At 38.0% G+C, this 26,403-nt stretch overlaps 2 protein-coding genes and 1 non-coding gene across 5 annotated transcripts in view; 1 reads left to right on the top strand and 2 right to left on the bottom strand.

Annotated features, from left to right (window-relative positions):
* The window catches only part of LOC122976717 (collagen alpha-2(V) chain-like), a 30,355-nt gene extending 13,628 nt beyond the window's left edge, over positions 1 to 16,727 (bottom strand). Inside the window, exons 1-11 of one of the 2 annotated variants that reach the window (XM_044345359.1) lie at positions 16,140 to 16,727; positions 2,863 to 3,081; positions 2,555 to 2,782; positions 2,232 to 2,248; positions 2,097 to 2,129; positions 1,969 to 2,001; positions 1,310 to 1,363; positions 605 to 697; positions 424 to 498; positions 257 to 301; positions 104 to 157 (exon numbers count right to left, since the gene is read on the bottom strand). In XM_044345359.1, the coding sequence (XP_044201294.1) occupies positions 104 to 157; positions 257 to 301; positions 424 to 498; positions 605 to 697; positions 1,310 to 1,363; positions 1,969 to 2,001; positions 2,097 to 2,129; positions 2,232 to 2,248; positions 2,555 to 2,782; positions 2,863 to 3,081; positions 16,140 to 16,233 (945 nt within the window). In that variant the 5' untranslated portion in view covers positions 16,234 to 16,727. Of the gene's footprint in view, positions 1 to 103; positions 158 to 256; positions 302 to 423; positions 499 to 604; positions 698 to 1,309; positions 1,364 to 1,968; positions 2,002 to 2,096; positions 2,130 to 2,231; positions 2,249 to 2,554; positions 2,783 to 2,862; positions 3,082 to 8,976; positions 9,233 to 16,139 lie in introns of those variants that run through there. The other variant, XM_044345358.1, reaches the window with a different exon arrangement.
* Positions 9,941 to 10,013, bottom strand: trnar-ccu. The gene has a single exon. It is a non-coding gene; the product is annotated as a tRNA-Arg (tRNA).
* A 3,118-nt stretch (positions 16,728 to 19,845) lies between the features above and the next one.
* Positions 19,846 to 25,418, top strand: pjvk (pejvakin). Of its 2 annotated transcripts, XM_044345306.1 has the most exons (6): positions 19,846 to 20,440; positions 21,180 to 21,375; positions 21,965 to 22,106; positions 23,379 to 23,496; positions 24,895 to 24,942; positions 25,072 to 25,418. In XM_044345306.1, the coding sequence occupies exons 1-6, from the start codon at positions 20,230 to 20,232 to the stop codon at positions 25,416 to 25,418; spliced, it is 1,062 nt and encodes a 353-aa protein (XP_044201241.1). In that variant the 5' UTR covers positions 19,846 to 20,229. The 2 variants fall into 2 exon arrangements, with proteins under 2 accessions (XP_044201241.1, XP_044201242.1); XM_044345307.1 differs by lacking the exon at positions 24,895 to 24,942 and having other exon boundaries at positions 25,117 to 25,418.
* The last annotated feature ends 985 nt before the right edge of the window (positions 25,419 to 26,403 follow it).

Here is a 26,403-nt window from a genome sequence, read left to right on the forward strand (position 1 = left end):
TTAGTTTGACTCAATTCCAACATCACTGGTTTAGTAACAAGGTTTGATCTCCACACACACTTGATTCGGATAAAATTGAAATTAGGAAGCAGAAGAGTCCCACCATTAATCCTGGTTCTCCAGCTTCTCCTGGGATTCCCTGACCGCCGCTTGGGCCCTGAACAAGAGTGGTGAGGTAAAATCATTTCAGTTTAGAAACTTGTAAATATGTTCATACATCAAGTCTTGTGTTCTTAGAAAGTTGAAGAAAACTTACTTGTGAACCGGCCTGTCCTGGAGGTCCTCGTGGTCCTGCTTCACCCTGAAAAAAGCAACAATTCACACACTCTCCTTTATATTTTATCCCATAGCAAACTTCCTAACTTTGCATAAATGCAAAATATGTCTTTAACAGTTGCTTTAATAGAGCTCTGCAGCACTCACCCTTGTTCCTGACACCATTGAAGCCAGACCAGACTTCTCACCGAAACCTGAAGCCATCTGTGACACCAGGTGTCCCTTTTAGGAGGAGAATGATTTCAATTAAATGTTTAAAGCGTTGTAGAGGAGCGGTTTAATATTCTGATAAACTGCTGTATTTCTTCTACAGAGATGAGACACTCACCCCAGGAGGGGAGGGCTGGCCTGGGGGTCCTGGCTCTCCTGGATTTCCTGGAACACCGGGCTCTCCATCAAATCCTGGAGGCCCCGTGAATCCCTGCAGTTTGTGTGGTGAAATTTCATTAATGATGGATAGCAAAGACAATTAATTAATCATTTGTTAAATCGGATACATTTAGCATCTTCATAACATTATACCTTGTTCATTTAAACCAAATTATCGCTCCTCTGGTAAGATTGGTAGTTTTTTTAAATTACAATTTGTGATTTTGGTTCTAATAGACCACTAGTGTGTTTGGAATAGTGATTAAATGAATGAGTAAACATCTGATTCCTTCACTAACACTCATTTGCTGCAGCTGAATGTAGCACTATGCATAAATTCGCTGGATGTGAACTCATATCAGTTCATATTTCAGGTATTTTAGGTTAAGCAGGTGTTGACAAACTGCAAAGTGTCAACAGATTAGATTCTACAGGGGATTTTTAGGTTGCAAAATAGAAAAGCATTTTTATGTTAACAAGGAGTTGGTGTCTGATTTATATACAAACTGATGAAGTGAAAGAAGAGTACAAAAATTTAAGTACAAAGTTCAGAGGAGATGATCCAGCCAGTTAAAACACTAGTTTCAACACTAAGATTGTCACGTTTTTCTGTAAATAAAAACCTATGCCATCAGAATAGTTTGACAGATGATCACATGCTTACCCGTCTGCCTTTAAAGCCTCTTGGTCCAGTGGGTCCCTGAGCTCCTGGAGGACCCTGAACCAGAAACACATGAGATAAATAAAAATGTTTATGGATGAGATTTGCTGTATACAACCATCAAAGCCATTGTCTTCAATCTGCTGGCAAAATGTGCTACAGTGCATTACAGTCATCAGCATTTCAATACAGGCTCATCAGTCTTTGCACAGAATATTATATATACATTTTAATGTCTTTTGCCTTCCTGGTTCCAATGATTATTGCACTATATCCTTTAGTTTTCCACCAGAAACCTGCATGTAACTCTGTGCTGTCTGCACTCTTTAAATGAAGGGCAGCATCAAATATGCCTGTCTGCCTCACCAGCATGTTTCTATCACACACAATCAGCATGCACTGTACATAAAACTTATTTTTTTTCAATCACAAATACTTGGAGAAAAAAAAAAAGATTGCTGTACAATGTTTGCTCCTGCTAAGTTATAATAGATGCAGCTGTTACAATGTTGGCGCCCTCTAGAGTCCAAATTAGCATGTTTAGATATATTATAAGGAAGAAAATCCTTTATTTGACTATTTTTCTTCTTTGTGCTTAACTAAAAAATATATCATAAATTGTCTAGTTATCCATAGAGAGAGTAAAAGCAGTAAAAACCCACCGCGGGTCCTGAATGTCCAGGGAGCCCCACCACCTGATAGAAAAAAACATCATTAAGACTTTTCAAAAAGACACAGAAAACATCCTATAAGAGATTTAATTGGATGCATTGTCATTGTAATTACTTACATATGGGATATCACCAGGTTCACCTTTCTGTCCCTATAAAGCAAATAAATCAATATTATTTTTTATCAAAAGAACAACTAATAGTTAACACAATTATTGTAATATGAATCCATGTTAGTAGTAATTGTGACTTACCTTGTAACCCATGATTGCTTAAAGAAAATATGGGAAAAATAAGAAAGTTAATTACATTTATACTTCAACTTCATCTACACAGTGATATACTCTCTTAAATGTATGCAATTTAGTAGTTTAGTAGTTAATTTCTAATAACTCTTTAATTAAATTGACACTTGATCATGCTATAATCGTAAAGCACTACAAAAAACAATTATAGTAAAATTAACATAATTGATATGTGTGTCAATGTTGATATAATTGATATAATTGATATTTCTGTAACTAATGATGTCTGAAACCACCAAATTTTTTACAACAGTTCCTCTTGTCCCTCTCACCAATCATCCTGCTGGCACTGGCGAAGCTATCACACACAGGGCAGCACTCTCCCTCAGGTGTGACGACCTTCTCGCAGTTCGACAGGATTTCACACTGCACCTCATCACAGATGGCGACGCCGTTGTCACAGACACACACGTGACAAGGTTCGGGTTTCCAGATGTCGTTGTGCTGGTAAAGCTCCCCCTCCACTGTGCAGCTTTCGCCTTTCGACTCTGCAGCTGCAACCGAGGATGAAAACAGGGTGGAATATTTTAAAAGTAGCACAACAAGCCCTCAATAAGGTGACAGAATAAATGACATTTACCTGCTGTTGGGTCTGTACTGGGAGTTGATGTTGATGCTGGAGTCAAACACACGGGGCAGCACTCGCCCTCTGGGGTCACAGTTTTCTGGCAGTTGCCGAGGTCCTCACATACCACGTTCTCACACACGGCGGTCCCCATATCGCACACACAGATCCGACACGGCTCTGGGTTCCACATATCATTGTTGGAGTAGACTTTTCCATTTTCTGTGCAGGTGCCTTTGTGAAAAAGAAACGTAGGGAAATTAAACTAGTGTTGTAATTAATGTTGACCATGTGACCTGAAATCCAACAGTCAAAAACAGAAAAAACATTAACAGCATACTGCAACATGCTTAACTTTCATGCTAGTAATCATTCTGAAAAGTTTGGAGTAGCCCTGTTGGTTAAAATCCATATGTGTAGATTTTTTTGTGATTTTAGCAAATTATTCTGAGAGAAGAAGCTTTTGTTTGTAGAAAAATTGTGAAACCTAATGAAGACGTGAAGTCAAAACATCATAATTGTGCTCAATAAATCAACATTTTGGATGCATCTATTCAGTGTGCGGGATTTTTTTTGGTTCTTTAGATGTTTTTGCACAAAAATGTGACGTTCTTGCTTCAGTCCGCTAATTTCAGTGTCTCAGATTCATGGGATAAGTACATAAAATTGCATACATTGCTGTCTTATTTGATACTAGGAGTCGCTAAAGTCACAATTTTTCAAATACTACACATAGGGGCTTTAATCTTTTTAAAGAAAGAAATAATTCATTTAATACTTTCATGGTGCTGAAACAGACAGCAACTCAAAATGAATGCAAACACCAATAAAAGTAGTAATTACCATCATCAAAAGTGCATAAAAAGTGCAATGAACAACATGACATTGAACATGGCGAAGGGCGAAGTGATTTCCCAGAGGAATACACCTTATTTGGTAAATAAATTACTTGCTCAATCTCCTTTTGTGTGGCAGTAATATTGGTAGTATGTCCACTTTTTCATAATGAAAAAGGCTGTAATTTCTTCTGATCAGTTACACGTTAAAACAAAAAAATGCAGATGAAAGTGCTACCAACAGTTTTGCTGCACAAAAGTTGTTTGAGAAGTGATCTTATCCGGCAAAAAATTAATGTATTCCCTACATAAACTGAAAATACAGTCAAAAAGGGAAATTCAGAGCCCAATACTGTAGAAATAAAAACATTTCAAGGTGGTGTGCACAGGATGGAGCCTGAAGAGGAGGCTTTCAGGCTGTGAGAGAGGACGAAGAGTACCAGCAGTCCTGAAAAAAGTCACTGAACACTGCAAGAAAGAAGATGCATCCACGTAATATTTCTGCAGGTTACAGACAGTCTACAGTTTACCAGTGTCAGTATCTGTGTTTGGGCGCTGTGCCGCTGCCAAGCACACGGGGCAGCACTCTCCCTCTGGAGTCTCCGAGGTCTGGCAGTGACCTACATCCTCACACACCACGTCCTCACATACCACCGTCCCCATGTCGCATATACAGACTCGACACGGTTCAGGCTTCCAAATCTGATTGTTGGAGTAGACTTTGCCATCCTCTGTACAGGAATCTTGATGAAACAGAACATCAACTGACATCAGTACCCCCAAATCATTCACGGTCAGCTGATATAGCTGGTGTAACACATCATTTTGGGGAATGAGACCAGCTGTTTATTGGTTTCCAGTCTCTATTTGTAGACATGCTGTTGGCATATGCACTCGAGGGTATGATGTGGTTTCAGATTTAAAATGTCATCAGGGCTGCACCTACCACAAGCCCTCTGTAATGTACTTTTTTCTGGGAATATAGGGACCCAAAGTGCAGTTTACATTTTATAATTTCAAGCTCACATTGTGAGCTTTTGTTATACATATATACATATAATTTTTTTAGACTAAGTTGGACCATTTTCAGGCCTACAGAAATCCATGCATTATAAAAAAAAATATCAAGTAGAACACTGTAATTAAATTAACATGGAAAAATATGAAAATTGATTAAAAATATGACTAAAAACTTGGTTGAATGCTATGCGTGCAGTGTATGTACTGCATTATTTTTTGATAGATTGCTTGATTTTGATTATGTTCTTTATTTAAACTCTCTCATCCCAAGTGCCAGTCACCCAAGAGTCCATTGATTGGTTGATTTTTCCTCCACCAAAGTTAAGATGAGGTATTTATCTGTCAGTATTAGCCAAATTTTAGTGAACAACACAATGAAGTTCCATAAATTTGCATGCAATTCACATCTAAAGTTCTCGTGATCTCTTTATATACATTGCTAACCAGCGTAGTCTCTCCAAAACATTACCAAGGTGTAATTTTATGCTATTGGAATATTATTTTGGATATGTAAGCATCTGTAAAAGAATAAACTAAAGTGTTAGTTTGTGAGGACTCATGTGGTATGTGAGGCTGTTTTTTGGGGAAATCTTCATTAATATTGCCAAAATTATTAGTTCATGACAGTAAAAGATGTAAACGGGGTATTAGGTACATAATTCCATTGAAAGCAACTTAAAATATGTGCAAAACAGAGCATAATAAACATTTATATGTCATCCTTGTTATGATGACGCCACAGTAGATACAAAGACATGTAAGAGACAACAAGACAGGCAAATAATGAGATGAAAACTAAAAAACACAAAAATCGTGAAGAAATGGATAAACTTTTTGGCTGAAGAGACTGAAGAGTTTGTTTTTTGGCAAACAAGAAACAATGACAAGAGATGGGGAAGTGGTCTGAAAGAGGTAAGGACATTCATCTTCAAATGCAAATGAGATAAGAAGAAATGTAGAGTGGCTACGAGGCATCATTTACACTCTAGTACTCTAAAGTCTATTTGTTAAACATCATAAAAATCCACATATGTACCTCCAATGTGGATATTTATGGAACAGGCAGACCAGTTTAAATCCTCTCTGCCAAATATCAGGATAAAGATGCTTCTTAAACTTTTATTACCAGTTTTATTGTCCTTGCTAGGAGGTTGTGGTGCGGCTGTCGAGCACACAGGCCAACACTCGCCCTCTGGGGCCACGGTTGTCTGGCAGTCCCCTAGCTCCTCACCCACCACGTCTTCACACACCACAGTCCCCATGTCGCACACACACATTAGACACGGTTCTGGGCTCCATATCTGATTGTTGTTGGAGTAGGTCTTGCCGTTTTCTGTGCACGTACCCTCATGACAGAACAGGAGCCACGTGAGTATCATGGGTGGTTCCTTTTCAGTTGGTACTTCGTGCATCATTATGGGGCTTTAAATCAGGATTTCGCAATTTTCCTCAGCTATATTGCACTACTTGTTGTATCAAAACCTCCAGTACATCAAGAAAAACCTTCACTCAAAGAACCTTCTGTGTGCATCAACGCAAACATACAATGTACTTTCAAAGAAAGACAAAGTTGATCACAGCTAAGGAGCTGGGAAGCCAAATGTATGTCAATAATAATGAACTTCACTGCATCCACCAAATTAACGATGTATAAGTTCTTTCTTTCCTTATGCAACTCTAGAATAGTTTGCAGTTTTCATGTTTTTACAATACTTCTCAGAAAGCAAAAAAACTTAAACTAATCCTAATAGTGACAGAAGAAGAATTCAGATCTTTTTCTTAAGTAAAAACAGCAATACCACAGTGTAGAAATACTCAAAATTTTACTTGAGTAAAAGTACTAAGTATCAATTATACTTGTACTTAAAGTACCAAAAGTTATGCAGAATGTCCCATTCCAGAATAATACACAGTACATTATATTACTGCATTATCATTATTGATGCAATTATGTGTACGCATCACAAATGTCACAGCTGGTAAAGGAAGGTTTGACCTACTTTATATACTACTGGGTATCTTAATCTATGAAAATACGTCAGAGTGTATTAGTTGATAATATTTTGTATTAATAATCTGAATCTTCAAAGTAACTAAAGCTGGAGTGAAAAGTATATTTGCATCCAAAATCTAGTGGAATAGAAGTGTAAAGTAAAAACTCAAGTAAAGTAAAGTATAAGTTAATGTACTTTGTTACATTCCACCACTTCTCCCCAAGCTTTTTTCTCAAATGTGTATTAAATTTTGTAAGAGTATAAAAGTATATATATAGTTTTTTGTAGATGTTCTATTTTAGCTCTACTCCGCTGCAGTGGAGCTAATCCAGACTATTCTCGAGACGTTTAAACCAAGAGAAAACAATTATGATTCTTGTGGTCGGGATTCTCACAGCAGTTGCTCAAAAACCTTTAAACATAATACGGAGAAAACTGGTTTCCTCAGCTTGGACTGTGGAACTTGTGGTGTCAGCAAACAGCAAAAGTAACACTTGAACCGCAGAGGACTGACAGTTTATAGCGCTCGTGAGTTAACCAGTGATCCAAAGAGTTGGCTTCAACTGGACCGTGTGGCAAAGACTACCAGTGTATATTGGCAGGGAGGTTTTCAGGGTTTCCATCTACAGCTTTGTTTCCTGTTTAAAGACGAGAAGATCAGTTATATAAACGATCCTCTTACTGCAGGTCAACTTGTCTGAAAGCAGGAATGATCTCATTGTTTCAGGTAATCAGGTGATAAAGAGGAACCACTGGTGAAATATAGAACTCACTCACAACTACTGTATGATGTTTATAATCCTCTTGTTCTTCTGCAGACCTCATTCAAAGTCAGAAAATGTGATTCTTTGGGTTGTTTCACTAGAATTTAACCATTTTCTCCAGTAGACTTTTTAAGGCTGTTATTTTACCTCCTTTTGTTTAATACTTAATAACCTCTCATGTAAACATCACAGAACCACAGTTAATGGCTCATTAAATGTATAAGCATATATTACTAAATATATTAGTCTACATGAAAATATAGGACACTAAATATCCTTTTTAAAATAAAATAAACATGCACTTGATTTTTTTTTGTTTGTTTGTTTGTTTTACAGTGAATCTACTAAAAATGAAATGTAAGCCTATTTAAATGTTCTGGTTTGCACACTTCTTGTCCACAAGTGTACCAAATTTCCAGTTACATTAACTATAGATATTACAACATTACTTGTAAGTACATCCTTGTTATATGCTCTCTTTAATCTTAACAGCCCTGCACACCCACACAGGTGTTTTCAATCACTCTAGCTGATTAGACCTCTGCTCAGGTGAAAGTTGTCCCCAAACATCATGAACTAATAAGAAAGAGAAAGGTGAAAACTCTTCTCCAAAATCACTCCCTATTTATTACATAGTGCACTATATTAATGTGAAGCAGATCTTTTAGTGACTTTTAACAATTCTACAATGCAATGTGTCACTTTTTATGACTGCAAATATTACAGTCTTGCAACACTATTCTTGTCAGTGAATGTATTTATTTATTTAATGTTTATTTGTATAGGGACAAGTATATAGCATGAACTAATGCCATATACTGCAACATTTATTGCCTAAACTAGTTTGCGATGCACATCCCTCCATGGGCCTTTAAAATACACAAAACTGAATAATAAAATACATATGGAACTGCACAAAACACAAAAATACATATACATATATTCATATTTATAAGTTTGTCCAAATTTGTTATAAGTTTTTTCCAAAATCTTGATTTACTGCATACTGTATAGTAAACTATTAGTGTCTGTTATACTGTATGTGGAGCAGTAAATAAGTGAACGGGGGCGTGATGTCAGTCAAGCTCAGTTTTTAGACATCAACACAGTCCAGAGGGGAGGTTTAATCAGCTAAAATAATTTAAAACACCTGTCTAGTTATTGCAGGAACCTGTTGGGCCTTCATAGTCAGTCTCAAGACAACAACAAATTTGGACACCAATATATTTGCTAAATCGCTCCTACTCTCCCTTATTTGCTTGTTAAAGCTAGTAGATTAGTAACAATTGCTCTGACTTGTTGGCTCTTATAATTGAAGACGAGATATTGTCTCCCATAATGGTAAGGAGTCTCTAGATCTGTTGCTAGAGGGTGAAAAACAGCCTGGATGACAGCATAAAACTGGCATGTATAAGATAAGAAGCTAAATGCTATGTATGACTGTAAAAACCCCATAATGATAGTTATCCAACAATCCCTTCAGGAGGAAAGTGCCACAGTAGTAACTTCATTTACCTGCTTTAGTGTTTGTACTCTGTGTTGGTGCTGCAGTCGAGCACACAGGGCAACACTCGCCCTCTGGGGTCACAGCCGTCTGGCAGTCACTTAGCTCCTCACACACCTCGTCCTCACACACTACAGCCCCTGTGTCGCACACACAGACTCGACACGGCTCTGGGCTCCATATCTGATTGTTGGAGTAGGTTTTGCTGTTTTTCGGTGCAGCTGTCTGAGTCAAGCAGAGCAGCAATGGACATGTGGAAACCATCTAAAAGGTGTGTCACTGACTTGGTGAATGTGTCATTTTCACCTTTTTGAAAATACTCTAAGGGTCATGAATCATTTTCTTTGCATGTAGGAGACATTAGGTATAAGTAAAGTATAGTTTTAATTCTAAAATAAATAAAATCAGGCATTTTTGGAGGACATGATCAGTGTTATTCTATAAATTGCACCACAGCAGAAGCATTAATGTTTGAACATGTGAACCAATAGGCCAACACAAAATAAATGTAGTCTTTTCTCTTATTTATGGATCTAAAAAACATAATAGAATCCAAGGTATAACATAGTAAGATGAGAATCCTTATTTCCCACATGATCCCAAAATATTTAAGTCTCAAAACATGTCATATTAGATTGAGAAATAAAATCCTCCCAAAATATCACAACAATGAAGGAACGCACTCTACTGTACTTTCCACTGTTGGCCAGTAGGCTGCAGCCTTTACCAAGTAACACAATACAAATCAGCTGGCATTACTGTGTCATTGTCAGCCATCTATTGTAGCACCCTCTCAGCCTTTTAGGATTCATTTTTATCATCCCACTTTGCAATAACACCTGCATGAGGGTTAATCCGAGAACAAAGCACTGTGAAGAAAGATAGAGCTTTCCTGAGAGAGGATGGTTTTGATCCATTGATCATCATCAGGGTTACAGGCCCAGAACACTTTCACTGCACCACTCTGCTGGAAATCACCCCAGATGGGACTCGAACCCACAATCCCTGGCTTAGGAGGCCAGTGCCTTATCCATTAGGCCACTGGGGCTTCTCTAAAGCTGAAAACTCAAATGAAAAGCTGTTTCAAATATGATAAAGGTTGTGATCATTCGTATTATAGATAGTTTTTCTATGTTGTATTTCTGTAATTTTGTTATCTGGTCTATTCTGTACACACATCAGTACAGTCTGTTAACTGTAGCTGTCAAATAACAGTAGTGGAGTAAAAAGTACAATATTTCCCTTTGAATTGTAGAGAAGCACAAACACCTCAAAACTGTACTTGAATAAATGTACTTATCTGTCAGCATGAAGAGAAAGACCTAAATTATATATGTGGGCCAATAAAATCGACTGTGTACCGTGATTATAACCCATGAACATTAAAGGGGAATTCCACGGATTTTACACACACTCCATGACACACTGAGTCCCGGAGAAAACTGCTCAGTCTAGAATAAAACAGTTTTGTCTTCTGTGGTTGTTGAGGATGAAAATAGCCCTTGTGAGGTCATCAGGATCATATCGACTTCAGTTTGGAGATTACAGGTTTTTTAAGGAAAGTTGATGTAAAACAGGGGTGTGGAATCCCACAGACATGAGCGTTTACCAGGCAGGGAGGGTCTAATGTAAAAATGCTGTCAAGATGTATTATGGGAATTGTAGTATTCAGCAGTTTTTAGAGTTTGACTAACATTACGGACCAAAAGTTGGGATATCCTGGCCTTTATTTTTTGATCTGTCTCTCCCAAGTCGCCAAACTTTATGGTAATGTTTAACTAGATCTCTGGAGTGCTTCTTTTGAATATAATTTTTTCTAAGCAACAAGTCAACTAAGGTTTTATACATATATAGCAATCTAAAAACCCTGTTTTTAATAGTATATATACACTGGCAAAATGATATGAAGTACATTTGTTTTGCATTTTGTAACATTTTAGTTTTCGCTAAAATTAGGTCAAAAAGAAACCAGAATGAGCAGTATATGTCTGTAAATTAAATTAATTTAAATTGCCCCTGAGCCGCACTTGAGCAAGGCATTTCAATAATCCAGTCAGAGTGACTAGACTGCGGTTGAAGTTGACAGCTCCTGGCTGTAAATATGTCTATAAATGTGTCTGTATGCAAGTATGCAATCATCTCTGCAGCAGCAGTGTCTCTGTCTAAACATAAAACCAGATGAGACCTATACTTTTCATCAAGGCACACAAACCCCATCTACATGTAATTTAATCAAGAGGTATGTGCCAAGATTCAGAGTAAAATGTGCCAGTGCAATCCTATAATTTATTTATTTTTATTTTTTTGTACAAAATACAGCCATTTCAAGAAAAAAAAGGAAATATTGGAGCTGCCTCACTCTAATGGGTGTTAAAAATAAGATTTTGACACTCAAGAAGTTGTTGAAATGTTAGTGTTACATTAATTTTAGCAAGTTATGAATAAAAATTTTGATAAACCAGCAGTGTGAAATCATTTCATCTAATTAAAAATAGTGACATTTTATAAATACTTGTTTCCATATACTGACACAGGGAGGGGAAAATGTTCAGAAGTGTAATTATGATTCCTTATTTACAGATATTTGTCTCGCTTTATGAAAAAAAAGGTTTTATGGCATGAAAGACAAAATGACATGTTATGATGAATGTTTTTTGCTGTGTAAAAAGAACATTTTTTTCCTAGTAAAGTGTACTCCCTCTAGGATTATATCTCCTTTGTCCATCAGTGTTTTATAAAAAACTATCAGGAAAAAGTGTAGCACCAAAAAGAAGGAGGGGGGGGGGAAGCAAATATAGCCACCTGCTATAAGGACTTCTTGAGCATATTTCAACCCAGGCAGTTTAGTGACGTCCTAAGTACTAATTATGCGGTGGAGCCTCTCCCCGCGAGAGACGCTCGTTTTCAAAAGCACAAGTTATTTCAGGGAAAACCACAGCTGCTGTATTATACGTTGGGATTGGGGTAAAACTTGTGGTTTGCCTTTATTTGGGAGAGCGCAGAGATGCCACACCCGGAGAAGCCTCCCGCTTTGAAACCTGCTTCTCCCTGCAGAGTAGCTCGCTTTATGAAAACATAACCAAAAGAGAGTTGTAGCTTTATTCAGCAGGTTGTTCAAGCCACAGAGTTTGGCTATTTTTTTCCAGCATTTGTTAGTTTTCTTTCCTTCTACAACTGTCTTGTTTTTTGGAATACTGAACCTTTCAACCTTGTCATTGAGCTTTACAGATAAAATACATCTTTTAAACTGAACACATACAGTAAAGCTATCATCTGCAGAACCCTATGATTTTAAAGTTTATATATTTTTAGGCAGGGGGCAGATATTTTAAAATATGTGAGTGCTTATCATGACTAACTCTAGGCTTCTTTTTAAGTGGAATATGTCTGTGCTGCTCTCTCACCTTGTGGTTTTGCAGACCCCCCAACCTCCTCAACTCAGGTTTATTATTAAAAAAAACATTCAGCCCACATAAACTGACTTCAATGAAGAAAAAAGCTGGAAATTGAGACACTTGTTGCTTTCTTCTTGTGAGATACTGTATACTTTCACCTCTTCATGTCTGGGTCTGTCAAATAAAACAATCCAAAAAAGGGAAAGTTTTGGTCACAAGCCAAAAATGTTGGAAACTACCGCCCTAACCTCAAACTACAGCAATTTACAGATTAATAACCTGTTTAACCTAAAATTATAATTTGATTTGTGTTGAGAGTAGTGACAAAAATATGCCACTAGAGAGAGAGAAAAGAAAGTTTTATCCACTTTAAACCTGCAAGTGTTGGTCTCTGATCCACTTTTTCCCATTCAAACACACATTTACACACTAAGCCAAAAACAGCACACTAAAATGCTAAATGGCTAGTCAATGTCTTAACAAGCTGACAGCCAGTATCATAAATCTCAGCACACTGTTTCAACACAACAACAGCTGACATACCTGGCCCCGAAACAAACAGAGCAGCTGAATTCAGTCTCAAACTACACTTGATCTACACTTGATTTCTCAACTTTTAGACAACCAAAACGTTTCTTTCGACACTAATTGCAGGAAAGACTTTGGCCTGCTAATGTAGAGTCTGATTTTGTTACCTATGACTGACACAGCTTTTGACATGATCCCTTAGCATGGTGTTTAGATCAGTGTTTCTAATCTGGGAATAGGGACCCCCCCACACACACACACACATGTAGTTGTTAGATGATTCATAGGACAGGAAAGCAGAAAAACATATTTCTGCTACACAAAGTTATGATAATTTTTTTTCACGCTTTCCTCGCATTTTTGGATAATCTGGATAATTTTACACCTTCAGGGGTCTAAATATTCAAATTAAAGCCAAAAAATCACAAGTATTGTTTTTTTGACAATACACACTCATAATTAAACAACCTCATAGGTCGATTGTACCAGCACTCCAGAACGACCCGTAGGAGCGTTTTCTATTACGTCGCCTATATTGGTGCTTTCCAAAACTGTTACAAATCACTGTTAAAAAATAATGATGTTTTATGGTGTGATAATGCTGTGGTTAAGGTCTGATTAGGTTTAGGCACAAAAATTACTTGGTTAGGGTTTGGGAAAGATCATAGTTTGGGTTAAAATGATCACTTGAAACATGGTGTGGTTTACAGTTAAAGTAAAGTGGTTTAAAATTGGGTTGGGTGGATGGCAAAAAAGTCCACATTTTGCCATCTACCAGCCCAACTCCTCCTAATATAGACATTTGTCACCTTATATTGACGTCATCTGAACTGTGTCCCTTTTCCAGGTCATGCTACCTGGGAGCAAATCTGATAACTACACTACTTCCATGCTATCGATGGCCTCTGGGAATTACTTATTTTTTAAATTCCCATTTTGACAGCTAAAATTATATTAAATAGTTTACGAGTTGTTTGAAACTTGAAGTTGTTTTGGGAAATATGCTTATTTTCTTTCGTATGAGTGAGAGTTGAGAAGATTGAGACCATTCTCACGTCTGCAGGCTAATTAAGCATTGGTTAGCTTAGCTTAGCATAAAGAGCAAACAGCTAGTGATAACAGTTTTTACACTTTGGTTTTATACAGATTAAACAAATAAGATAAATGTTAATTTGGGAGCTTTATAGGTGTAGGTAGGCGGATATTTAACCTTTGCACAGAACCGGGCTAGCTGTTTCCCTCTGTTGCTTTTTGCTAAGCTAAGCTAACCATCTGCTGGCAGTAGCTTCATTTTTACTCAACAGACATGAGATTGGTATCAATGTTCTCATCTAACTCTAAGCAGGAAAGCAAATATTTCCTAAGATATTGAACTGTTATTTTATTATACTAAACAGAAGCTCACAATGGCCAGTGATGACAGGGGATGGATTACATGGTCAACAAACAACTCTTATCATCAGAGAACATTATTGTTTTATCAGTTCTTAATGTTTTTATTTTCAACTTTGTAATATGTCAAGAAAAGAGCAAAATTAGCACAGTAGTTTAGGTGCTAGTAGTTATAGTAGCAGCAGCAGCAGCAGCATAGTGAGGCAATAATATAAAGGGACCAAGATTATAAAGGCCTCTTGAGGCTTGAAGTGTCCATAAACAGACCTCAGATGATCCTCTAAAACAGAAAAAACAACGTAAAACTGTAACTTAAGATGCAGCACAAAGCAAAAAAATGAAAGTTAAGACATATATCAGCAGTATTAGAACACAGCAGTGTTTGTGTAAATTATTGTCCCGTAACATTTTTCACTTTTTATTGGTTGAATCAACCCAGCTCCAAAGTTTGGGCCTGTAGGGACAGCTGTCAGTCCACAGCTGGAGAAAACGCCTTCACCAAGCAGAACTGCACTGAAAGATGACAGAGTCATAAAACAGCTACTGCACATGTCACAACCTTTCAGAATGAACTCAGATGTAGGTGAACATCTGTAAGTTAAGTTTTTCTTTCTCCTTTTGAAGCGTAAACGCTTCAGTGGAGGTAATCTTGGATAAAAGACGAGTGGAGCATATTTCATATCCAGCATCCTCTCACTCTGGGTGTGTCTTGTCTGCTTCTGGCCCGGAGTCTGACCAAAATTAGTGGCCTGCTTTTGTCCACCCCATCCACAAGGCCACATCATTATAGCCGTGGCACTCAGAACCCCTTCATTCAGCCTCAACCTCGCACTGAAATAGCCCAGCCAGCCCTGCATGCTCTTTAGTGTATACTGAAGCCTGCAAGGGGAGGGGGCGGGGGGGTATTTTTGACCCAAGATCACATCTACTGGGACATTTTATTTTAGAAAACGTGCCCAAACAGGTTAAGCCACATCCTGTTCTTTTAAGAAATCATTTTGAATCAGAGATTTTGTCTCAATATTACTTCTTTCTTCCAAGAGAATCACAACATTTGTTATCACCTTTCCAATTAATTCCTGATAGTTTTCACTTTTTTTACAGATGTTTTGTGTGTCCACACCACTTGAACACACTAATCATCATCATTTTGTGGCTTTTAGCAGCTTCATGAACAGTAAAATGGTGTTTCATTAAGGCATAATAAGCCCTTTCTGGTCCACGCCGTGGGTGTGATTTCAACCTTTAGTTCCCGAACCACAAGGTCAGTGTGGTCCAGCTGTTGGGAGGAAGAGCAGCCCCAGTTTAACTTATAAATTAAAACAGTGAGAGGAGCAAATTCCCTAACCACATCCTTAATTTTTTTAAAAAAAGAAAAAAAAACATAAACCAGGAGTATAATGAGAAAAACAAACAGAAATCAAAAAAAAAACTTGTCAGTTTCATAAGAAATACAGAGGAAAATGTTTTTACAGGCATCAGTTACAAAGATATCAAAATGTAGTAACTCAATCATGACTCTTTTGAAGACAGCAGATCTTGAGGAAACATTGTTGTCATAAATCACACATGAAACAAACATTAAAAAAATAATGACATATAGCCAGCATTTGCAGTATTGAAACATTTGTGTTTCCGAGTGGGACTGAAAGTAATTTTTCCAGAGTGATTTGATGAACTTTCAGTTTCTGTGTTAGCACAGAAGCAGAGGAATATTTCATTGACTTCATCAAGCCAAAACATCTTTACGATCTTTTCTGTTCCAACCTTTCGGTTGCACTTGGACATATCAGGTATCAACACAGAAAACCAATCAGAAGAAAGAAGACAGAGTCATATCTGGGACGGTTGTCACTCACCGTTCTTAGTATCTTCTTGGCAGGTCACAGCGATCACCTGAGCCAAGGTGATGGCCAGGCAGAGAGTAATCCTAGAGCGCAACGAGGGGCCCATGTCTGCACGCCAGACATGCAGCGTCCTCACACACAGACAGACAGCGAAGTCAGAGAGCCCAACCCTGAGCTACAGCATCCAGACTGAAAAAATCCAAATATCCCTGAGTGGAACGGGCTCCTGGATGAGTGATTACTGCACACTGAAACAAGCTCCTTCTCTCTCTCTCTCTCTGTCCCCCTTCTTCTTTCACTCTCCTCCTCCTCTCATCATTTTTTTCTTGCTTCATTTCAAGGCCAGCCTCCTCCTCAGGCTCTTACAGTTGCCTTGAAAGATGCAGCTAATTAAAGGCTGCATTAAATCTGTCCAACCAAGAAACTGATGAAAGAAGAAATGGCCTGAATAATGCTGTTGAACAAAGACTTTTGAACGTTTAAGTTGAGGATTTTTATTCAAGATAGTGCTGCTTTTGCAAGTATGAAACAAGTATTCAGAGCAAAAACCTCCCCTCTGACAAACTGTCCTATGTCTGATAGACTTAGGCAACCAAATTTTGCACATGGAAGAAGCACAAAATCAACAGTTTCTGCTACTGTTGGCATGCCAGAATCCCTCCTTTTCATAATGTTTCTCTTTGGTTTGATGGACAAAACCTCCATTACAAATAAACTTTAAACTTTTAAACTTGAGGAATTTACAAGGTTTATATATGTAAATACATGTTTGACATGTTTTATTTAATAAACTACAAAATACACCAAAAAGTCAATGAAATTGCTAGCAAATGTTATTGCCAATTATACAAACATGGAATTAAAGGAAGAGTTCAAAATTTGGGGAAAGGAAGTCACTGCACCTGGTCAAGAAATAGTTCCAGAGCGTAATCGCCCCCCAAAATTAAAACTTGGCATTCTCACGTTGCATATTTTGTACATATTAAATAAACGAGATATAACGTATACATTTGTGAGGTGCTAGTAGGCTGGTTTTGTTATCTTTGGGTCGAAGTAGGCTAGCTGTTTCTCCCTGTTCAAAGTCTTTATGCTAAGCTAAGCTAACCATCTCCTGGTTATAGCTTCATATTTACATGACAGTGGTATCAATCTTCTCATCTCACTCTTGACCTTCTATGTTTAACTTTAAAAAAGGCCAAAAACAAAACAAAACACGTGGCTATCATTTATAATGAATAACTGAATTTCTTACAAACTTTTATTATTTCACAGATATGACACATAGGTTTTGTTCATTTTTTCATATAATAAAACAGGCAAAGAATATGAAAAAAAACACTCATCGCATGTTCACATATTTAACCCCAATATAAGTTTTTTAATGAAGAGTACAGCATCTCCTATTTGCAATTTTTGTATCACGTTCTTTCTTTCACATGATTTGGTCTCCTGCTACATATTTTTGGAAAGAAAAGGGAGGTTATATGTTACAAATATGTATCAATTGCAAATGAAAGTGTGTGTTGAAAATAAAGCAACATTTAGACATAAAAAAATTGTGTTTTGTCAATTTTTTTTGCTATTTACCTGAAATTCATCTTGCTGATCTGTGCACTCCAGCTTGAGCGATTTGCAACGTGCATGTTACGCTCATCTGATGTGTTTTCCAGGGCAAAACTCTGCCAGGTCGGTGCGTCAAGCAGACTGCCAATCCCTGAGGGGATGTCCCGGAGGTAGACAACGAAACAAACATCATGACTTGTCTGCCATCGTCTCCACTAGTTATTCCTACACAGACTATACTGTAATCTTCAGCTGTGATTTTTGTCTTGAATTGAATTATCAAAGTTTTTCACAGTAACATTTCTGTCATGGATGAGGTGGATTTCACTTGTTTCGAGGTGGATTCCACTTGTTTCCTTTGCGGAACAACTTCAGGAAGTGTTTAAGGTGCTTGAAGCAACAGACTGGTTTTCCATTAAGGAGTCAGAGAGCGGGGCAGAGCCACAGGAGACAGAAACTGAAGCAGATGGGAAGGGAGTCATCAGATGAGACCTAAGCTTCTGCACATTTGTAGTTTTTTTTGTGCAGCGTGATGAACTAGCAGTTTGAAAACATATCCGTTTTGCCAAAGGTCATAAGTGTCAGTCCCTGAAACAGCCAGTATCAATTTCCTCCTGAGATACTGAGCATGTCATTTTAGGCTATTTCAAAGGATAATTAGATTATTCAGCTGCTGTACTTCCTCTCAGGGCTGTAGTACTTAAAACTACTTTAGGTAAAGTCTTGTCTTCAAGGATGGGATCACAATTCTTCAAAGTCTGTCCTAAAACAACAGTTAGGTGCCCAAATGAACATTGAAACATGTTTTTCTTGCTGTGATCATTCCTCCTGTTCATACTGACCATTAGAAGATCCCTTCATAATGGGATGAGGGACAAAATCCACAGTCCTCCATCTGTGCAAAAATGTGTTTATTTGAAGCTAATATGAAGCTTCAGTCGTCCAAACGAGTCGAATCAAGTCAATATCTTTTTGTCTTTTTAGAGCCAAAGTCCCTCTTTTTGTTACTATCATTCCACTGCAGCTGAACAGGAAAACACTGTCTGACGAGAGACAAATAGGGATTTTTATTTACTAAAAAACACTGTAAATGTGGCAGATATACACTTGATATGACTAACTCAGACTGCTGAAGCCTCATATAAGCTATGCCCACCACATACATTCTAAGCACATTATGAAGGGATTAAGTTTATAAAATACAACACATCATGTCTGGTTGAGGCTCTTTGGCACATTTCAGATGTCTATGACTTGTTAGCCATTCCACCAAAGTTGTCTCAGATGGTTTAATTTTAACTGTTTGAGGTAGAATTATCCAATATTTTACAAATAAAAGAATAAAGAACAGAGAAAAGCTCAAAAACTGCATACAGATTTGTTGTATATCACTTTGGTTTTTACTTTTTTCCTGCATCTATATTTTGTAACCAACAGATATAAAATAAAAATGCTTAAAATGACACATGTTGCTCTCCGCTACATGACAGCTGCTTTTAACCCATTATAAAATTCAGTAGCTATTCCTGAAATTACAAAGGGCACATGAGGCTGCATGCCTGAGCATAAATTGCAGCATGATCATTTTTTTTTTTTTTTATCCTTAAATCATGCTTTCCAAAAATTACATGACCTCTTTTGGCCAAGAAGTGAAAATTACAGAGTGCAATGTAACGTATAGAAAACTAAAACTGACCTCAGCTTCTAAGAAAGCGTCGTGCACGTGGCATTTAAAGCCACATGCACGACGTACCAGCTATTTCTGGTTGTATAGACTAGACAGTAGTGAAACCACAAGAGAGAGGAGAGATCAGCCCATGATCATGCAGGACACACACACACACACACAGTGAGTGGAGGCCACCAGTCAGAAAAGGTGGACATTATCCAAACTAAAAAAAGCTTAGATGAAAAAACATTAGATCTTACAAAAACCACAGAGACATCCCTAAAAAAAAAAATAATCCAGACCGTTTTTCAGTGAAAGTCTCAAAGCAGATGTTCCATGTATCACAGAGTCGAAGGAAACATGCATCTAGGACAGGATACAGATATTTATAGTTTCACTCAGCAGTTAGAGGTGAAAAAATATACTCTCTCTGCAACAATTTTACTGATTTTTAATCTTTTGTAATTTGTTTTAATTCTGCACTTCTTGAATTCACAGTGAGACTTTTATAAGTATTTAGGGCGTCTTAGAAATAAGAAGTTCAAATACAGGTTAAAAAAAAAGAAAAAAGTCATATGTGCTGATAAAAAAAAAATACTCCTGTAATTTGTTTTTCCACTTCATTTGTCATGTGACAGGAAGCTGCTGGCCTACAGTGACCTATCAGGTTAACACAGATATTCCCTTACACACTATGTGCATTATTTAACATTTCACAAGTTTGAAAGAACACTCCCGAGTTAGCTTCCCCATTGAGAAGAGTATTGTTCAGCTCGCCAGACAAGACCAGCAAACCCACTAGTGTATGTGGCACTGTAGTTGCAGGAGGTATTTGTCCAGAATATTTTTGACACTCATGCATCACTCGAGATGTTCGCCGCAGCCACTAAGAACTTTGTGAAGCAGGTTGGAGACACGGGGAGGTTGATCCCCGTCCCGAGCCTGAGCGAGGCCGACCGCTACCAGCCCCTCAGCCTGGTCACCAAGAAGAGGAAGAGGCATTTCTGGAAGAAGAACAAGTGCGCCTCGACCCCTTTCTCACTGAAAGACATCCTGGTAGGGGAGAAGGAGATCACGGCAGGTACATTGATGAAACCTGACATTTTTGGTTCAAATCTGAGGATTTCTTTAGAGAGATGCTAGATGTGACAACTTGGCAATTCAATATCCTAAATGTGCTACGATTGCATGAAGATTTTTGGCTCATATCTTCATTTGTTGGCCAAAAGAACCCCCAACAAATCTAGAGTTAGAAGTGTAGTCTTACCTGCTAAAATATCAGACCAAAGAAAAGATTTTGAGCCACTCAAACAAATATGTTGGAGGTAGAACTTACACAATTAGTCAATTAATCTTTCAACAGAAAATTAAAAATGTAATCTTTCAAGTAAGAAAATACCAAAATGCTTCATTTTTAAATATGAGGATTTGCTGCTTTTCTGTGTTTTACATCATTGAAAACTGAATACCTTTTGGTTTTGGATCATTGGTTGGACCAAATAAGATGTCTGAAGACATCAGTTTGAGCTCTGGGAACATGTGATGAGCATTTCTGCCATTATTAACATTTTATAAACCAAATTATTGATCAATTTATTGAGAGAATAACCACCAGCTTTAATTGGAGGTTCCTCCCTTTACGGGCCAGAGTGTCAACATGAATACACAGATTTTAGTGTTACCATTACTATTGTTTGTAATAATGCTGGACAGTGCCAGCTATATAAACCTCTGGTACATATTCATAATGTTTCAAGAAGAAATTAACTTTTTTAAAAATACAAGTACTGTTCCACTGAATATTCTTTTTTTTTATACAGGAGTGTCGTCCTATCAGCTCCTCAACTATGAGGACAAATCTGACCTGGCTCTCAACGGTCGACTGGGAAACCACATCATCAACGATGTGGGGTTCAACATCAGCGGGTCCGACTCTGTGGCCGTCAAAGCCTCCTTTGGCATCGTGACCAAACACGAGTTGGAGGTGCCCACGTTACTGCGGGAACTCAACTCCAGGTATCAATACAGTCTTGCTTTTCTATCCTTTCAGCAGCTGCTGAGTGTGCGCTCTTATTTTCATGTTCACCATCATCATCATCATATCACTTTAAGGCTGATTAGATAAAGTGTCATCTGTGTGATGTTTTATTAATTAAAAAGTTATATGATCTATTTTTTTGATTAAATATTTATATTTCTGAAAAGAGAGATCTAAAAGCTGTCACAAAAGTCATCTGTTATGGGTTTTTTCCAATAACAAATGGAAAAATGTGACATTTTAGATATCTAGATTCAAGTTTTCTCCTGACAGCAGCAACACATTGATGTCTGACCTCTGACCTCCTTGTGGCAGAGGAAATGTGAGAAGAGGGTTTCCCTGTAAGAATATGAATAAATGATTGTGTTATTCTACACTGGCACATATACTACAGGACAGGAGCTACATGCAACACAGAAAATCAAGTGTGAATGTTGTGTTGTCGGGCTTTAAATTGTAGTCGTGCTGGTAATATTGATTATCTGCAAGAACACACAACCAAACAACTAATGGGGAGATGTTTAGAGAGTGCACACAGTGCTGGGAATTCATTTTGTGGTCTTTCAGGAAAGTGGACCTGGATCACTGTCTGGTTCGTCAATCCAGAGAGAGCGGACGGAGCATTCTCTGTGTCGTCGTGGAGAGCATCCGCACCACACGCCAGTGCTCTCTGACGGTTCACGCTGGGATGAGAGGGACTACCATGAGGGTAAACCGTCACATATGAACATAGTGTTGGTTTAGGTCAATTCTGAGGATATTACATTGATTTACATTGATTTCCTTAACCAATACATAAATAACCCTGACCAACTCGTGCCAAATACAACTGCAGTGGAATCATGTTGATACCAGTTCATCCCAAGCTGTTCCAAATGTACAGGTTTAAGTTCAGGACCAGTTTCCTTTAACATTTTATTTAGTTGGAACACTTTTTGAAATTCCTTTAACAATAATGAAATATATTTAAACTTCAGGCTACAGGCTGAGACTATTATAAGACTATAAGACTATGATGGCTAATGTTAGCCAGATTAATAACAAATAATAAGAATATACATTTTATTTAAGTAGCGCTTGCTTAACATGGTTGAACTGGGATTAAAACATTTAAGTAGTTGCCTACAATTAGGCAGTAATATGAGACAATTAAAATAAAATGGAATAAAGCGGAAAAAAATATCTCAAATATAAGATAAAAAACAATAAAAAAAACTACAGGCATTTCTTTTAAATCCGTTTTGAGAAGTGATTTAGAGATGTCACTGATTCTAAAACTTAAGATATGACTGTGTAACTAACATTACTTAGACAGTTTGCTGACTTTGTGACTTTTGGAGCCTGTCCTCTCTAGAAAAACGACACTATAGGTCGTAATGTCAGTCGCCAAAAATGATCTGTAGTTACGTTTGAGTGAGAGATGCCATCTAGTGGCCGTAGTAATTATGACGCAGAGGAGCAGCACTGTTCATATGACGTCCATATAAGGTGACAAATTTCCATATTATCACATTTTAACCCAATCCCTGATCTTTCCCTAACCCAAACCAAATGCCTAAACCTAAGCAGACCTTAACCACAGTGCTGTCACACCATAAAACATCATTATGTTTAAAAGTGAGAAATGATGCTGTCTGATTACTGCTGATGGCGCCCGATTATAAAACGCCCCTATGGATCATGCATGGTCAATCAACCTATGGGGTTTTTTAATTTGGAGGACTTGTTGGACTCTATACGCTACATTCAGCATAAGTTACATAGTCTTGTCTGAGTTCAGCAAGAATAAAAAAATTTAATTGTTTGGAATATTTTAGCACTGTGTAACTTATATGTAACTTATAATTGCAAAATATTGAAATATCATATACATGCCTCCCAACAATCTGCCTCAAAATGCAGATTCCTCTCCCAACTTGACCCACTATTCCTCCATCACCTGAGCAGGAGGTGTGTCACTCAGCTTTCTGTTCTGCTGCAGTTTCAGATCGACGACGGCAGAAACCCAAAAGGTCGAGACAAGGCCATCGTCATCCCGGCTCACACCACCATCGCCTTCAGCATCTGCGAGCTTTTCGTTCGACTGGACGGACGGCTCGGTAGGAAATCTACCTACATCATTCCCCATCATTCTCCTATACTCACAAAATATTTTCTAATGACTTCAGCAGACTGGTGTCGTTGTTCTTTGAAATGTGCGCAGAGAGTAAACATGCTCCTCTGAAGCATAAAAATGACTAAATAAAGCTTTCAGTGCTGAAATTTGAACCTTTAAATTAAAAAGTTGACTGAAATAGTTCTGCTGACTTTCATTTTTGCTGACTCCAGTTTTAATCCACCACTAACAAAGCAGAGATGAAAGTCAATAGGGCACTTAAAGGATAAGTAGTATGTTATTTGTGAAAAATTAAAGGTTTGACTTCTTTCATAGTTAAAAGCTGCCTCCCACATTAAAGGCGGCGGGTGCATCAGCTGTGGTTAACACCTGAGACTCCTCAGCAGCCGTGCATTCTTATCTTATATGATGTTACACTGCAATTTCTCCACCATTATACATGGAAAAGGGTGGTTTCTTTATCTACAGTCGTGGTGTCATTCAGTCTCATGACTGAACTGTGGCAAATGGAATTAAACAGTGAATATGAAAGACTTGATATTGCTGAATTTTTTAACTGGCTGCCCTGAGAAAGGGTTAATTTAATGGTTTCACTCTGGAATTACTAATCATGCAATAAGCCCCAAATATATAGTCCTAAAGAGATGCATGCTGCAGCTGAAATGTCAGTTTATGTGCAAGTGAACTATCAGCAACACTTTTAAACTGATTTTGTTTATTTTGAAACTGACTTCCTGTCTGTCAAACTGTAAAACAACAGACCAGTTAGCTCAGATGGTTAGAGAGTGATGCTAATAACGCCAAGGTCATGGGATCAATCCCTATACTGATGACTCTGTAGGAGCAGGAAATCTAAAAGTAGCTGATGTCTTGCCAAAGGTATACACACCTAAGGTACTGTAAATACGATGTATTTGCTCAACAAAATCCTGTTGAACTCAGCCTATAAAATGTCAGCAAATTGTCGAACAGAATGTCAAAACGTCGATCCCACGTAGCCATGATGTCTGATGTCATGATGATTGGCCAGAACCCAACAATAATCGGTTTATTATTATAGAGAAGTATGAAAACCAGAAAATATTCACATTTGGGAAGCTGGAAACAATTTATTTCTTGTCATTTTTGTTTAAATGATTATTCAATTATCAAAACTGTTGCCAGTTAATTTTCTGCTGAACGACTCATTGATTAATTGTCTAATTTTTGCAGCTCCATTTTTGAAATGGAAAACCTCACGTTTTGGTCGACTCTGGGTTAACAAACTGCTAAAGCTGTTTTCTAAACCAAAAAGACAAAACTTTTGAAACCAAGCTACAAGTTCTTCTGGATTAGAGGACAGAAAAGCTGATAAAATTAACATTTTTTTCCTCTATGACAGATATTTGTGTTGCCCCGGAGTCTCAAGGGGGCTTTGAGAGGGAGCAGATCAGGGAGCAGCTGGGTGGTTTCATCGGTCGCTTCTCCATGGGCCGACTGCGCCGGTTCCTGTCAGGGATCATCTATGGAAACCCCTTCAGGGCAGGTACAGTAATGATCTCTAGCACATAATAAATACACTCTACTTTCACTTTACTTTCCCCATTCACCTCCACTTGTATAGATGACCGGACATTTGAAGAGCTCACGCACTCTGACACCTACATGGACGACATGGTGACCGACTACTATGAGAAAGCCGCCAGCATGACGGACGTCTCCACCGCCTACCTGAGGGAGAGCTCCCACACACGTGTCAACCTCCTCAAGCACAACATCCCCAAGGGCCCCTGCGCGCTGTGCGGCATGGGAAACCAGAAGCGGGAAACCGTTTACGGCTGTCTGGAGTGCTCGACTGGGGGCCAAAAATATGTCCGGTTGCACGTGGTGCCCTGTTTTGACCTCTGGCACAAAACGCTGAGGTGAAAAAAGAGAGGTGCTTACACAAGTGAGCACTTCTGTTGAGCTGGTGGTGGTGCAAAATGCTACAAGTGTAATTGTTTACGAGGCTGTTTTTGGGATGTTTTATCTTGGAGTTCTTTAATTAAAGTCTTGAAAAATGGCCATGGAAACTTGACTTTTTGTGTCCTTTAAGTGCTAAACTTGGTGGTGTAATGTACAGTATTGTTTTCAGTTTGGCGTCAACCCATTTCCACACGTGTGCCGTGTACGTACTGTAGCTGCCAGATGCTGAATTATTTAGCAGAGGGTATTGGATGAAAGTGGACAGGAGGGATCGTGTGAAGGCTGCTGAGGCAGCAACTGGAAAGGACGGCCTGGTTTTGCTCAGATCCAAGTGTGTCACTTATTTTGAGCAGGACTTTTTGTTCTCACTATGTGTAGTGAGGCATATGCAGCTCACGTGCATTATGGAAGCGTGTGAATCTTGTAGTTACAACATATGTCTAAAGGCCCTTTAAAGACATCATCATGTTTACCTGTGACATGCTGTGATGTAGTGTAACAAGAACTCAAGTACAGAAGAAGCATAAAGTCAATTTACTTTACCATTAATGTCAGTCAGGCAATATTTAAGGTGTTCTAACATTAGTTAACATTAGTTACCATAAGCTACTGGTCATATCAGACCAAGGCTGTAGCAACAAAACCTTTAAGTGTGTATATTTCAGAAGTCATGTGTCTGGAAAAGAAAAAAAGGGTTCTTCCTTCTGTCAAAGGTTACATACTGTCACCCTATATGTTTAATGGAATTTCAGTTGCTTCATGGTACTGTAATTGTTTTTAAAGTGATTATTTAAGGTTAACACTAGCTAAAGATGCTGAAAAACCTATTTTCAGCCTTATTGGGTATAGCAATTTGACATGACAGTCGATTCATTCTTACCCTGCAAGACTTGTATCAGAGATTTGACTGCTTCCCTACTGAAAAAAGTGTTATTTAGCCTTATAT

The sequence above is a fragment of the Thunnus albacares genome, chromosome 24 (assembly GCF_914725855.1).
Source record: "Thunnus albacares chromosome 24, fThuAlb1.1, whole genome shotgun sequence".
Taxonomy (NCBI): domain Eukaryota; kingdom Metazoa; phylum Chordata; class Actinopteri; order Scombriformes; family Scombridae; genus Thunnus; species Thunnus albacares.

Excerpts from the sequence above, each read along its gene's own strand:
- pjvk (XM_044345306.1), top strand. The coding sequence starts at position 20,230 with ATGTTCGCCGCAGCCACTAAGAACTTTGTGAAGCAGGTTGGAGACACG. Across the intron at positions 20,441-21,179 it reads GGAGAAGGAGATCACGGCAG|GAGTGTCGTCCTATCAGCTC; the intron begins GTACATTGATGA and ends TTTTTTATACAG. Across the intron at positions 24,943-25,071 it reads GGGCTTTGAGAGGGAGCAGA|ACTCTACTTTCACTTTACTT; the intron begins TCAGGGAGCAGC and ends CATAATAAATAC.